The sequence below is a fragment of the Phalacrocorax aristotelis genome, chromosome 6, assembly GCF_949628215.1.
Source record: "Phalacrocorax aristotelis chromosome 6, bGulAri2.1, whole genome shotgun sequence".
In the NCBI taxonomy this organism is placed as follows: domain Eukaryota; kingdom Metazoa; phylum Chordata; class Aves; order Suliformes; family Phalacrocoracidae; genus Phalacrocorax; species Phalacrocorax aristotelis.
The window spans coordinates 2,422,912-2,435,504 of NC_134281.1; the positions used below are offsets into that span (position 1 = coordinate 2,422,912).

Genomic DNA, 12,593 nt, shown 5'->3' on the forward strand with positions numbered 1-12,593 from the left:
GGACAGCGAGAGCCACGTACCTTATCTTAGGTACTGGGAGCTGAGCCTCCCAGGTCCTGGCGTAAAGAAACTAAAGGCATCATTACAGATTCCGAGCTCAGGTTTTGGAGTTTTTTCCCACTGTAGGGTCTAGACATCGTTAATAAAACTTTGTGTGATTTCGAGAGAGATTCAGCTGTTGTGGGAAAGAATACCCAGAGTGTGGCATTTAAACAGATCCCTCCTTGAAATCAATGACAAGTTGCCATGAGGCGCCGGATCTCGGTCTGGAACGGGAAACCCCTTACACAGGCTTTAACCTCAGAGCTGCAGGGTCAAAACCGCTGCCAGCCCAGAAGAGGGTTTGCTCCATTCCTTGCCTCCACTGCCACGGCCATGGCGGGCAGAGGAGTCCAGCGCATCCAGAATGAACCAAGCCAGAAAGAAAAATCAAAAAACCCTCTTGAAAACCAAACAGTGCAAGAAAAAAAAAAAGTCAACGCATGTGACGCACGTGAAATTTCATTACAGTAATGAATTTGCAGGAATGAATGACCTGTTTGTTGCTGGAGGGGAGGAAGGTGGCAGTAGGCTTCCTCTGCTGACCAGGAGCTGACGCAGCCTCTGCTTGGGCCGGGGAAGCAGCGTGACCGTGCAAACCCTCCGCGTCGCCACATGACGAACCCCCCCTAAGCCAACGCACCTGCCCCACGCCGCACATCGTTTCTGCTGCCGGGGCAGTGGCTGTGCTTCGCTTCAGTCGCCGCGCTGCAGCTGCACCGGAGGGAGGGGAAAAAAAAAAACCACCCCATGCTTTTTACATCTCCCCACATCTCCTGGGAAAGGACAACCACACATGAAAGCAGCAGATTTTACACAGCTGATTTTCACACAGATCACCGCACAGACCTGGGGTTTGGGCTGAGGTGCCCAGTGTTTTTGCCTTTTTAAGGTAAAGATGAAGCAACGTGGAGCGTTTGCACGGATGCCCTCTCCAAGCGGCTGCCTTCCCGGGCTGCGCCGCAGCCGCCTCCCTCTCACCTGACTGGCAGAGGCTCCGGGAAGCCTGACAAATCTGTGTGTGTCTGCTTATCCCTGGATGGCACGAAGGGAAGAAGTGAGTCAGATACATGTCTCTGCTGCTCAGAGAAAATGAAATCCTGCTCCTTCATTGCACAACCCCAACGGCAGCTGCATCCGTCACGCTCCCTCTGCATATACCTTGCCGGGAGCCAGCGGCTGCAGAGGGGAGGAAGGCAGATTTACCAGGATACGTATGGAAATGATGTGTGATTAAGAAGTCACAATCTCACCGGTAAATCTCTGGCTCAGCAACCGCTGGTCGGGCTGCCCTCCCTCCCTCCCGCCTCGGATGCACTCGCTTTGACATTTCGTGATGACCTGTGGTAGGGAGACACACCCTTTTCAGACACTTGTGTGCACGTACCAGATTGAAGATGATTAATTGTACCTGGTAGTTCCTGCTACCTCTTGATCAAATACACAATCAGCAACACTCCTGCACACTCAATACTTGGAGCTGGACGGGCTTTTTGTAACTCGCACACACTCCGGTCTGAGGGTGACAGGCCTAAATATCAGTGGGAAGAGTCTGAAGTATCCAAACCTGGAGCGGTGGCAGGTGCCTCTCGCTGCCGGGGGAGGAAGGACTCGCTCTGGTCTTAAAAGCCCAACCTCTGAGCTGGGAAAAGCACCGTCCTTACCTGCAAGGCCCCCGAGGCTCGGCTTTCCTGGGCAAGCGTGACAGCAAACGCAACCACACGCCACCTTGGAGCGGGGAGACAAACCACCAGCAGCCTCTGACAACAAGAGTATTTTGCATCATTTATTTAAATACCTACATTTATGCATTTACAAATTTTCATAGCTCTGTTTGTAGCTTTTTTTAACTTTTCTTTTTTCTTTGTAGACAGTATTGCAGAGAAGTTAGCTTTTGTAAAATGAGGTCCATGTATAAAACTATGCAGCGGATTGGAGGAGAAAAAGAAAGAAGTTTCCCTTCATACTCTCTAGAATCAGAAACCAAGGAAAGTGACCAAATGGAAGGGGGGAGAGGGAGAGGAAGGGGTGGGACAGGCCAACCTCAAACCAGCGGCCCTCTCACAAGCATTACGTGTGTCAGCGCTCAGCTACACTCCTAGCGGGACAGGTCGTGTTTCAGTCGGTGCGATGCCTGTTTGCTAGAGCTTTAGCAGGCACGTAGGTCTCTAATGGAAAAATGAAAAGGAACAGGATCCTACGCACAGAGAATGCAAAGCCTGGACAGCCTCGGGATAGGTTTTAGGTGTCGTGGCACGAAACGCCCGCAGGAGACTGCGCCGACTCACCGGTAGTGCATCCTCGTCCCAAACCTCGTTTTGCATAAAAAGTTCCCTTTAAGAAATCTTAGCATTTAAAAAAACCTAGTATCTGAGCCCTTCTAGCCTCAGTACTTTGAAAAAGTCACTTGAAAAATACCTCCTGCTCTCCTCGTTTGGAAGCTTCAGAGTAACGTCTTGCTTTAATTGATACCAATTTAACCGCTCACGGATTCCCAGGGCTATCTCTGGGAGGAAGAGGCAACAGATATGGCATCGCAAGATATTTACACACATGGTACAAAAATGTCCGAGGGTATGAAAAATCACCAGTAACACAATTTTGCAGCAGCCTCATTTACACCTGTAATTTTATACCATTTATTACATTGTACTAACACACCAGATTCAAAGATGTGCACTCCCTTTAGGACCTTCAGGAGTTACAAATATATCGTGATTGCATAATTCATATTGCACAATTGTATAAAAACATAAATACTAGCTATTCTATTTTTTTTTCTTTTTAAATACAAAATACATGTCACATAGTCAAATACTCTTTTCAAGTGCAATTCAGGTGCTCTCTTTAGTCCTTCCAAGAAAAAGGCAATTTTGATAGTCTTGGCACAAAAGCTTAACCTCCGGCCCGTGCCAACAGTTCTAATTACAATACATAGGCCCAAAACTTTATATAGTAGCAGTCATATACATACAGTATAAAAACAGGTTATTTACAAAATGAACCGAACGTAGACAGAAGCAGCCTCAGTGGTCGGGTCCGAACCCCGGCTCGGCATTACTCGTGCTGTCGCGAGGGGGGCAAGCGACCCTTCTGACTTATGCCGGTTGCTGCGGGTTCACATTCATGGGCGGAGGGTGTCCTAGGAGACCGATGCGCTGTTTCTGCTTCCTCTGCTCCGTCATCTGGAAAATTAAAAAGTTTGCTCATTAGGCCTAGACGCTTCCTGTGCGTCAGCTCGCCGAAGGACCCGGCGCTGCCTTTTGTGGTTAGCGTGTGCTCTGAAACCCACTTTCTACAGATAACGCTCCTCCGGCCGCTGTGCCCGGCGCAGGCAGAGGAAAGAGGCAGCTACTGCCCCGTCCCGTGCACCGGTGGGGGACGTCCACGAACTCGCTGGTGCGGCGGGCTACCGTTTTGCACGGAAGGAGCCAGGCGGCCAGCGCGAACTAGTGCGGGGAGCAGCTCGCAGAAACTTCCCCCGTTAAGACATTCTTTGTAACCGGTCCAACGTACAAGGCAGACGAGACGCAGAGGGCGGAAAAAAGGGGCGAGCCCTCAAGTCAGGCTGGGAATACCCTTGTCTTTGCTGGAATAGACTCGTGCGCTCCCGCTCTCGTCAGGAGCGAGCCAACATCCCTCTCCATCTGCCAAAAGCCGAGACGCGAGGCAGGGACGGGAGGTTAACCGCCTCACTGCCAGACAGCCAAATCCTCGGTTCCCATCAGATAAAAATAACGTTTCTCCTGATCGGTGCAATCATGACCTGAAAACGGACCATCTTTTTTTTTTTTTATACTATTGATTCTGAAAAACCGCCACAATCCAATTCTCCACTCTCTATTTTTTCCCCCCCCAAACCTTGGGAGTTTTCTGACAACTTGCATAAGCCGACACGCCATGTAAGGAGCAACTCCAGCGTGGGCAGGGTCTCCAGCAGCGAACAGCTGGATCCCTGCACGCACTCTCCGCCGCTCCCTCTGCGACCACGTCTTGGCTTCGGAGGAGCCGACACGTGGGATGGCTTAAAGCAGCCGTGCCGAGGAGGACGCCAGGACAGCGCCTCGCCCCCGGACCACCGAGGCGAGGGGAGCCCAACGCCGCTCCTCGGGCACCCGGGGCTCCACCGAGAGCCCCCGCACCCTCAAAGCAACGTGCAAACACACAGCCGTGGCCCGCGGCACCGGAGAACCCGGCTGACCTGCCCGACAAAGTAATTTTTCATTCAAGCTTAAGATACAGTTTAAGAGTAGTTTTCTTTATGAGAATTAACAAAGCTCCCTGCAATGCTTTTCCTGTAACAGCTACGTCCACAATCTCATTTTTCTCAGTTTTTGGATATTTAATGACAGATGTCAGCCAACATAATTGCTTGTGGAAGTAACTCCAGGAGAAGGGAGATAGCGTGCTCACACGTTCGGGTCATTTGTGACACGCACTTGAGTGTGTTTGTTTAAAAACTCCAGTTTTGGCGATGGTGAATAGTCTTCCTGTCTCCGGCGCGGGGTACCCCGGGCGCGCTGGGGCCAACCTCAGGTCTGGAGTTCATTGCGGGGAAAGGAATTGGTCAAAACAGGCAGTTCTGGGCAACCTCCAAAAGGCTCCTCCGTGTCCCGCGGGCCGTACAGCACTGCGCGCACCGTTGCTTTCACTCAGGCCAGCTAATTACACTCATTTAACCACTAGGGAAAGGACTGAAATACGGCAATTCCTCTTGAAACCATAATTAAACTCGAGTGCAGCCCAGTGCCTTGCTCATGGCCTGACCCAAGGGGAGGCAGAACTGTTATTTTACCTTTCCAGGAAGATGACCGCAGCCTCCCGAGGCCAGGTCGCACCTCCCAGTCCTCTGTACCACACTTTTGGAAGCCTGTTTTCACAAAAGGCTTGTAACGCTTCGCAGGCAAGCGGGGGCAGGAGGAGAGGGGTCTGCCCGTTGCGCTCCGCTCTCAGACACATGCACACACACGCCGCCGCTCTGCTGAACCGGCGGGGAATTTTTTGTTTTTTGACCGCTTCTAACCCACAAGGTGAAAATGCAAAGAGGCAACGAGGACTTCATTTTAAAAATGCCCATTTACACGAATCAGCTTCACTGAGCAAACTAAGAGCCACGGTTTCACACAGCCAATAAACTGATTTGGAGGACACATGGAATAAAAGTGGAAAGGAAAAAAGAACAATGAAAAGGGACTGTAACAGAGATTTTTCACGCTGTGTAGGAAAAGGGATGGTGCGCCCCGACGCAGGCGTCCGCGGGAGATGCGCCTTTTAAAAAAAATGGGAAGAATAAAGCAGCAGAGAAATGCAATTGCAACGTTGATGCAGAACGTTATTAATCCTGCAAGACGCATAATGCTTGTCCAGAGGGCACAGGGCTGCAAGATGGAGCAACTTTAATCTGTCACATTTACCTGGAGAGCGAATCTCTTGCCAAAAGCTTTACAGCTGCAGGGACTGTACACCTGGGCCTAAAAGGCAATAAAAGCTACGCACGACGTGCCGCAGGGGAGCTGGCAGCTACTGGAGTCACGCTGACGGGATTGAAAAATGAAACCAAGGGGCCTGAAGTTCACCTGAGCCTAGCTGGACTCTCCGATAACCACACGTAACTCCTCAGACGCACGCTGCCTAGCTCCAAAGGTCGCGGGTGAGTTGGAGTTAATGCCAGGAACAGGAGCGGGGCATGTGCAAAGTGCACGAGCAGGATCCCGGCGGCGGCGGCGGCGGCGGCGCCTGCCAGCCCGCTCGATAGAGCCGACCCGAGCGGCCGCTCCAGCCGCGAGTCACGCTTGTGGTGACGGAGGGCAGGGGTCCCGGCTGCCGCGAGGGCACCGGCCCCGGCGAGAAGCCAACGGCTAATGGAGATGCCTCACGCCCGCAGGCATCGGAGGACGGCGCTGGAAAGGGCTTCTGGGTGATTACACCTAATCCCCTGCTGTTGCAGACAATTATGTTGTAACCTTTTTTTTGCACAGAATTTAAGTGATCGAGATTTTAATGGCTCTTGCGCACTTCTTTGTGAAGGCAGGCATGCTGGATTTCAGTTGCTAGCAATTACAGTCCCCACAAACCTAACGAGCTTGAAAAGCAAATGAATGAGAGGTTTTCCCTTTATTTAATTACAAGAAAAGAAACACAAATAAAAGTTCCCTGAGTTAGTTCCTTTTCCTGGAGACAGTTCCAGATCGGGAGGAGGGATATACTGGTTTCGTCACATAATTGGAGCATCCTGCAAGTCAGGCAGGGCTCTCAGTAACGATACTTAGGGGAATTCCTAAAAGCTATCACAACATTAATGAAGCTGGTTTCCTCTTTTGCTTTTACAGTCAAATAGCTCTCTAAAAGCTAAATCCTTCATTCTTATTTTCACAAAGAGCGAGAAGGGGTTTTAGTGGTTGGTCAGCCAAGGGCTGCAAGCTTCAGAAATAAATGCATTCTGATCCAGAGCTGGCTGCGGCCGATGGAAAGACTCCTGGTGACTGCAGACCACTTTGAGTCAGACCCTTCAACAAGGAGATGTGAGACACATGTTTCAAGATAATTGTTTCCAGGCAAAACAGCAAAACCACTACCCGGCAAGTATACAAGCACAGACAAAAGAGCAACTGCCTCCGTCCTCCATCCTCAAAACCAACTAGAGCAAGGGGGTCCATGGCACACTGTCTGAAAACTAATTACAGCCAAAAGCAGCAAGGTTTTCTGCTCCCAATCCTACGTTAATCCCTTCCTTGTGCTCCGTGGGGTGGCGGGTAAAAGGGCCCGGCTCCCATCAGGAATGCAGAGCGTGATCGGAAGGCAGGGAGCCGGGATCTCGGTCAATATTGGCTTCCAGAGACTCATGTCTCCACGAAGATAACTGGCTTACAGAGAAAAACCTGGCCGAGCCAGAGCAGAGATGGGAAGCAGGAATCCGATTAGTACTGGAGGGAGTCGTGCCAAGTGCAGTGCCGTAGGCAGGTCACAGCCGAAGAGATAACGAACCCAATCTGTCGGCCGTTTCTGCCGTGGGCGATTCCATCAACCGCCCCGGGATACCATCGTGTGCAGGTCAACAATTACTTTTATCCAGCGCCGATATCAGTATAAACTTAACTAATTGAACCATCTGGCTCAGGTTATTAATCCATAAAGATAAGCAGCCAGTCGCTTTGCCACCACAAACGGCTCCCACCGGGGCAGGCATCAGCATTTTCCCTTTTACTTCCAAGTTAGGCTGTAATCCGTACGGACACCATGAAATAAAGCCCTGCTGCCACCGTGGCTTTCACAAAGCCATTGCTGGGTTTGGGCTGGGAACAACCCCCAAGAGCTCCCAGCCGAGCCAGAAGTTGACATAAGCCCTCGAACTCTTGCTACAGAAAACTACTACACCGAAAAAATACTCAGAGGTCTATGCAGCATGCAGGTGTTACGCAGCAGCAATACCTGCTGCAAAGTATTTCTGTGGGTACGTCTGCCTGCGCTGCAGCCTGAAGCGTGACAGTAGCCAAATGATATCTGCATTAGCAGCGCAGCGTTAGCACAGAGGCGGCCAGTGCAAGCTAACCACTCAAGTATTTCTCCAGTTTCTCAGTGGGTTTTGAGGTCTGCACAGCAACAGAGCACTTCTATCAGTATCACACCCTCTGACTTACAGGATCGTGCTAAGGTCTTAGGGTTAAAACCTGTAACAACAACAACAACAACAACAATAATACAGGCTGCCTGCACCAGCCAGGGCTGATTTATGTTAACTTCAGCTTTGATTTTTTTTTTTTTTTAATGCAAGTTTTCCCTTTGTGGAGGTGGCCACCTTGGACTGCACCCGTTCGGTCGGCGCTGCCAGGCGGGTCAGCTGGGGCACAAGGCTTTGGAAGGACATTCTGTGTGTTCACTTCTTTCCTAAACATGAGTTGCTTTAGAAAAAGGCCTTCACGGGGTTTGCAGGAGCCATGGAGCTGTAAACCACCGCTCTGTACAACAGGCTCACAGGACCTTTGTCCTGCCCGTACCAGCACGTGGCCGTGCATTCGCAGCCAGCTCTCCCTTACCTGATCTTTAAGCTCGGACAGCTGGCCAGAGAGGTTGGTCACAAGCTTCATGGTGGACTCCAACTTCTCCTGCAGGTTCCTCAGCTCGTTCTGCTCTCCTTCCGAGTCGCTGCTCACAAGCGACATGGCCCGCATCCGGGGGAACCAGTCCAGGTTTCTCTCCTGAGAATCACACAGAGTTCACAATTAGCGTTTGCCAAATGAAAACCTGCAGCCGAGTGGCCGAGTGCAGGCAGATCTTTAACGCCACGCGGGGACACTCCTCAGCTACAGGAACTCTGTAGTTATTTTCATTTGCATCTTACTGGGAAGTTTGCAAGACTACCGGCTAGAGGCAGTAAGGCACTTCAGACCTAACTACTGAAAATTAAGGCTGCTTATTGTTGGCTTCTCCTCTCCAGCAACTCACTCTCCCCAGCCATTTCTTTTTCAGGTGCATTTCAGTGTCACACATGAACACTGGACACTGACCCAGCCCAGCTTTCATGTCTGGACAAGCATTTTCCAGCGCTAGAAGTCTTCTAATTTGCGCTTGTTGGAGATTTTCTGCTGATAAAGCTGGTTTGGTTTTTCAGTCAAGTGAAGTTTGGCCGTGCTTTCTTATGAAAGAAACCATGTTCTACCTGGAAATACTTTTGTAGTTGAAATACTTCCTTTTTAATGAAAAAGAAAAAAAGAAGGAAATTCATATTCCGACCGGCTGGTTCAGGATAAAATGTGGGACTGATTAAGTTATAATGACTTCCTTATAATAAAGCTTTCGTTCAGGCATACGAATGCTCTAATATTCCGTGTTTAAGTTACAGTCAGGAACTTCAGTGGACACATGCTCCGGTTTATTACTGTGTACATAGAGGCTCACACATACACTCATGTACATGCCAGTGACGTTAAAAATAAAAGCAGGAACGGAATAGAAAGCCACAAAAGAGGAGGAGGGGTGCACACCACATCTCGACACCTCAAATTTCAACACCGAACTGGTTTCCTATCTAGTCTGGTTCTCCTCCCACGCTGGAGATACTCTCTGAAATGGAAGTTAAACGAACGCTGGATGAGATAAGGACATGTGTACTCTCAGAGATGACACTGCAACAACTAGTGATATTTTAAACAGACCAGATGAAACAGGACCAGCCTACTGGATTAACAGTATCCCAAACCAAAGATCGATCACCATCACTGATTAACGGCGACCAAAGTTCGCCCTGCTTCGCAGGCCAGGCTCTTTGCTGGGCTCTCTCAAACCTACGGCTTAGTTTTATGGCACTGCAAACTCTCTCTGGCTTTTTGCCATTCCCTGCCTAAATCTCTAACTCGAACCCCACTCCATGCTTGCTCGTTCCCAGGAGCACCCATCCTGCTTAAATCAGGGGTGTGCTACAGAGATTTACAGTCACGTCCTTTCTGCAATTCAGATGTGATGCCAAGATTCATCAGCTTAAATTAGTTGCTTCTGATCTGCTTGGAGTTTACTATTGCTGAGATTAAAAGGCAGAAAGCAGGCCTTTCCCATGCAGCACACCACAGGATTCCCACATGATGCAAAACTGCCAGGAAGGCTTTTTTTTCTCCTGATCTCTGTTTACAGGGCAGATGGTTTCTGCTAATAAAAGAAAAAATGTATATACAAAAAAAATATGCCTTTATCAAGAGAAGTGCCAAAATATTTTGGACTTTAGGAAGCGACAGTCCTACAATTAAGATTTCATAGTAGTAACAGGCAACGTTTCATCGTGTTCTTCCAGCCCTAGCGAGATCCTCGTTAGGGAAGAGAGGGCAGGCTCATCACTTGTGCTCAGGTCCAGCACCGCCCCCCCAAAGCACTTCCCCTTCCCCACCCATGAAAAACTAAAACAACTGCTGTTCCCCTCCCCGCTCTCCCCCAGGCGAGAGGTTTTCAGGGACGAGGCAAGCTGGACTAAAACGCGATCTGTATTCGCAGTTTGCCTGGTCCCTCAGGTGCCCGCCCTGAGGTTGCCGGGCAGACGCAGGAGCAGAGCCCTGAAGCTCCTCCCCAGTCGCTGTGGAATTGCTGTTATTTCACTTGTTCCCAAAGAGGTGAGCTTCCCAAGCCCGTCCCCAGAGCACTCCAGCCTTGTGAAGGTTGGAGGGGACAAGGGGAGCAGCAGGACCTGGAAACACCAACCTTTCCCTACCTGCAACATTTTATTAACAAATACCCCAAACCTCTTCTACTGTTACTTTGCAATATAAGCAAATGCTGTAGCTGCTGCAGAGGTTGTAACTTGATCGTTACAGGCAGGGAAGGTGACGGGCAGTCTCGAATGGTAAAAATCAAACCAGCAAGCATTAGAGCACTGCCAGCTTCCGCGGGCTCATCAGAAGTTTCATACTCACTGGTTTTCTGAAAGCCCCAGCTCTTAAAGTCACTTGAGTATGGGGAATCTTGGCTTTTATTCTAAAACAAAACAAAACAAAACAAAAAACAAAACAAACAACAAAGTACCTCTCTAGTTCTCCTGGCAATGGTGAAAGATTAAAACCAAAACCGCTCCACGTGAACTCCACAAGCTGAGAAAGGAGAAGGCTAATGAAAAGGAGACCAGGCTCATGGCTCCCTGGGCAGGTTCCTGAGCTGTGAGGATAGGACCCCTGTGGAGCCTGGAACTGGCAATATCCCTGCTTAGTCCTGATCGACCTGTAAAAGTTAACAGGGGCACCTGGAGATGTTCTGTGCACGCACTTAGGGAAGGACCTAGACATCACTTTGCCGACCCACGTCACTGGGCTGGACCGAACCTGCACTCCCGTTCACGTTTCATGTAGCTTGTTGGCACAACTCAAACCCAGAGTTCACCTGGAAGCGTCCAGCTGCCACCCAGCAAGAAATAAGGGGACGTCCACCCAAACAGCTTGGGCAAACACCCTGTGGTGAGGAACCGTGGGGACAGACATGCAGCTAAAAACCACATTGATGCGGGTAAAACGGGCACCAGGGATCCACCGTGGCTGCTGGGACCTCTCCGGAGAGAGCAGCAGGGATGCTGCCAGCACGCAGGGCACACCTCCTCCTCCTCCTCCCTGCACACATGGTCCTGCACCCCTTCGCTCTGGCTTCCATGGGAAGCCTTCAGGCTGCTCCTACAACCTCCACCGGCACCGCGGTGAGAGGCTCGAGAGCCTGGATGTGCCCAGCCTGCTGAAATGCAGACTTGAGCCCGAACGCCTGTCCCGGGGGGGCGTGGGGGGGCGCGCGCATGTTTTCTTTTAAATAAATAAATAACGATGCCTCAAGCGGAGACAGTGAAAACGGAAATAAGCAGGAATGCAGAAAGGTCAGTCGCTGACAAGCCCGCTGGGCCGGCGTGCGGCAGCCAGCCCGGCTCCCGGCCCCGCGCCTGCCAGCAGCGCTCCCTCTGCAGAGCGCTTCTATTCAAGGTTGAATAAAAGATTTATATCTTGATGATCTAGTTTCTGCTGAACTTTAACTGAACACCGGGGTGCCTTTAAAGATACAGCCTTAGATCTTTCACTGGGGGTTTGGTAGGCTTTTTTCTTTTTTTTTTTTTTAGAGGCACTAAGCGAGCCGTGAAGGGGAAGGCTCCCCCGCGGTCCCTTTCCCTGCCTGTCCCTCGTCCCGCTGCGCACCCTCCCGGCTGCTGGCACCTCGCATACCAATGCAGTTATGCACTGTCTGCTGTGGTCCTCCTGCAAGCGGAGGCACCAGGATCCTGGTGTGCAGTCAGCTCCCTCTTCCCGTCACAGTCGCAGCTTCCTCTGCTTCAACAGACGAACTGACTAAAGCCACTGACGGAAGCTGGCTAACCACAAGTGCTGGGTTTCGGGTTAGCTCTTTTCTAGGTAAAGTTGGAAAAGTCCCTCTTGTAAAGCAAATACCATTAAATCTCAGACATGGGGGCGATGCTGACCATCCACGATTGGAAATTTGAAAAAGAGGAAGCGGTGCTGCATGATGCAGATGCAATTCATTCTGAGAAGCGCCCGCTCCTCCCTGCTTCTGCCAAAGAGTTTATTCTAAGAAAGGTTTCTGAGGCAACCTCAGCGCGAGCCGTGCCAAGAGATGCATTAGCTCCGCTCCTCGGGCAAGGGGCAGCCGCTAACGGCGGGGACCAGGGCTCATCCTCGCCGCCGGCTGCCCCGAGGAAGTCACCGCTCCTCTTCCGGGCCTCCATTTACTCAGCTACCTCTGCGCCTAATGTTTATGGGGTGCTGAAGGGCTAATTCGAAGCTCGTGAAAATAAACCCCTAGAGCCTGCCATCAGAAGGCTGCCCAGCAGCCGTCAATTAGTAGGGGAAGGCAGCAGCAGCAAATTTCAGTTTCTGTCTTGTGTCATTGAAAATCATACCCACAGAGCTAATGGGCAGCTTTGCGAAGCACTTTGAAAATTATTTTTTCTTATTTGTTTGTGGCGAGATGAAGCTCCTCTTGGTTCTTTCTTGTGCTTCCTGGAAAAAGCCCCACGTCAGGTTCTCTCTTCTGCAAAGGGCTCACCATCACTTCTTCCACACCAAGCTGCGCTTCTCCCGTCTCCGTGA

The 12,593-nt window shown here is 50.6% G+C and overlaps 1 protein-coding gene across 7 annotated transcripts in view; it reads right to left on the reverse strand.

Annotated features, from left to right (window-relative positions):
• Positions 1-1,812: 1,812 nt before the first annotated feature.
• Positions 1,813-12,593, reverse strand: part of ITPR1 (inositol 1,4,5-trisphosphate receptor type 1) — a 180,732-nt gene continuing 169,951 nt past the window's right edge. For 6 of the 7 annotated variants that reach the window (XM_075095602.1, XM_075095603.1, XM_075095599.1 and 3 more), the window contains 2 exons: positions 8,073-8,234; positions 1,813-3,224 (listed from right to left, as the gene is read on the reverse strand). In XM_075095602.1, coding sequence (XP_074951703.1) covers positions 3,138-3,224; positions 8,073-8,234 — 249 coding nt within the window. In that variant the 3' untranslated portion in view covers positions 1,813-3,137. The remainder of the gene's footprint in view (positions 3,225-8,072; positions 8,235-12,593) is intronic. The other variant, XM_075095606.1, reaches the window with a different exon arrangement.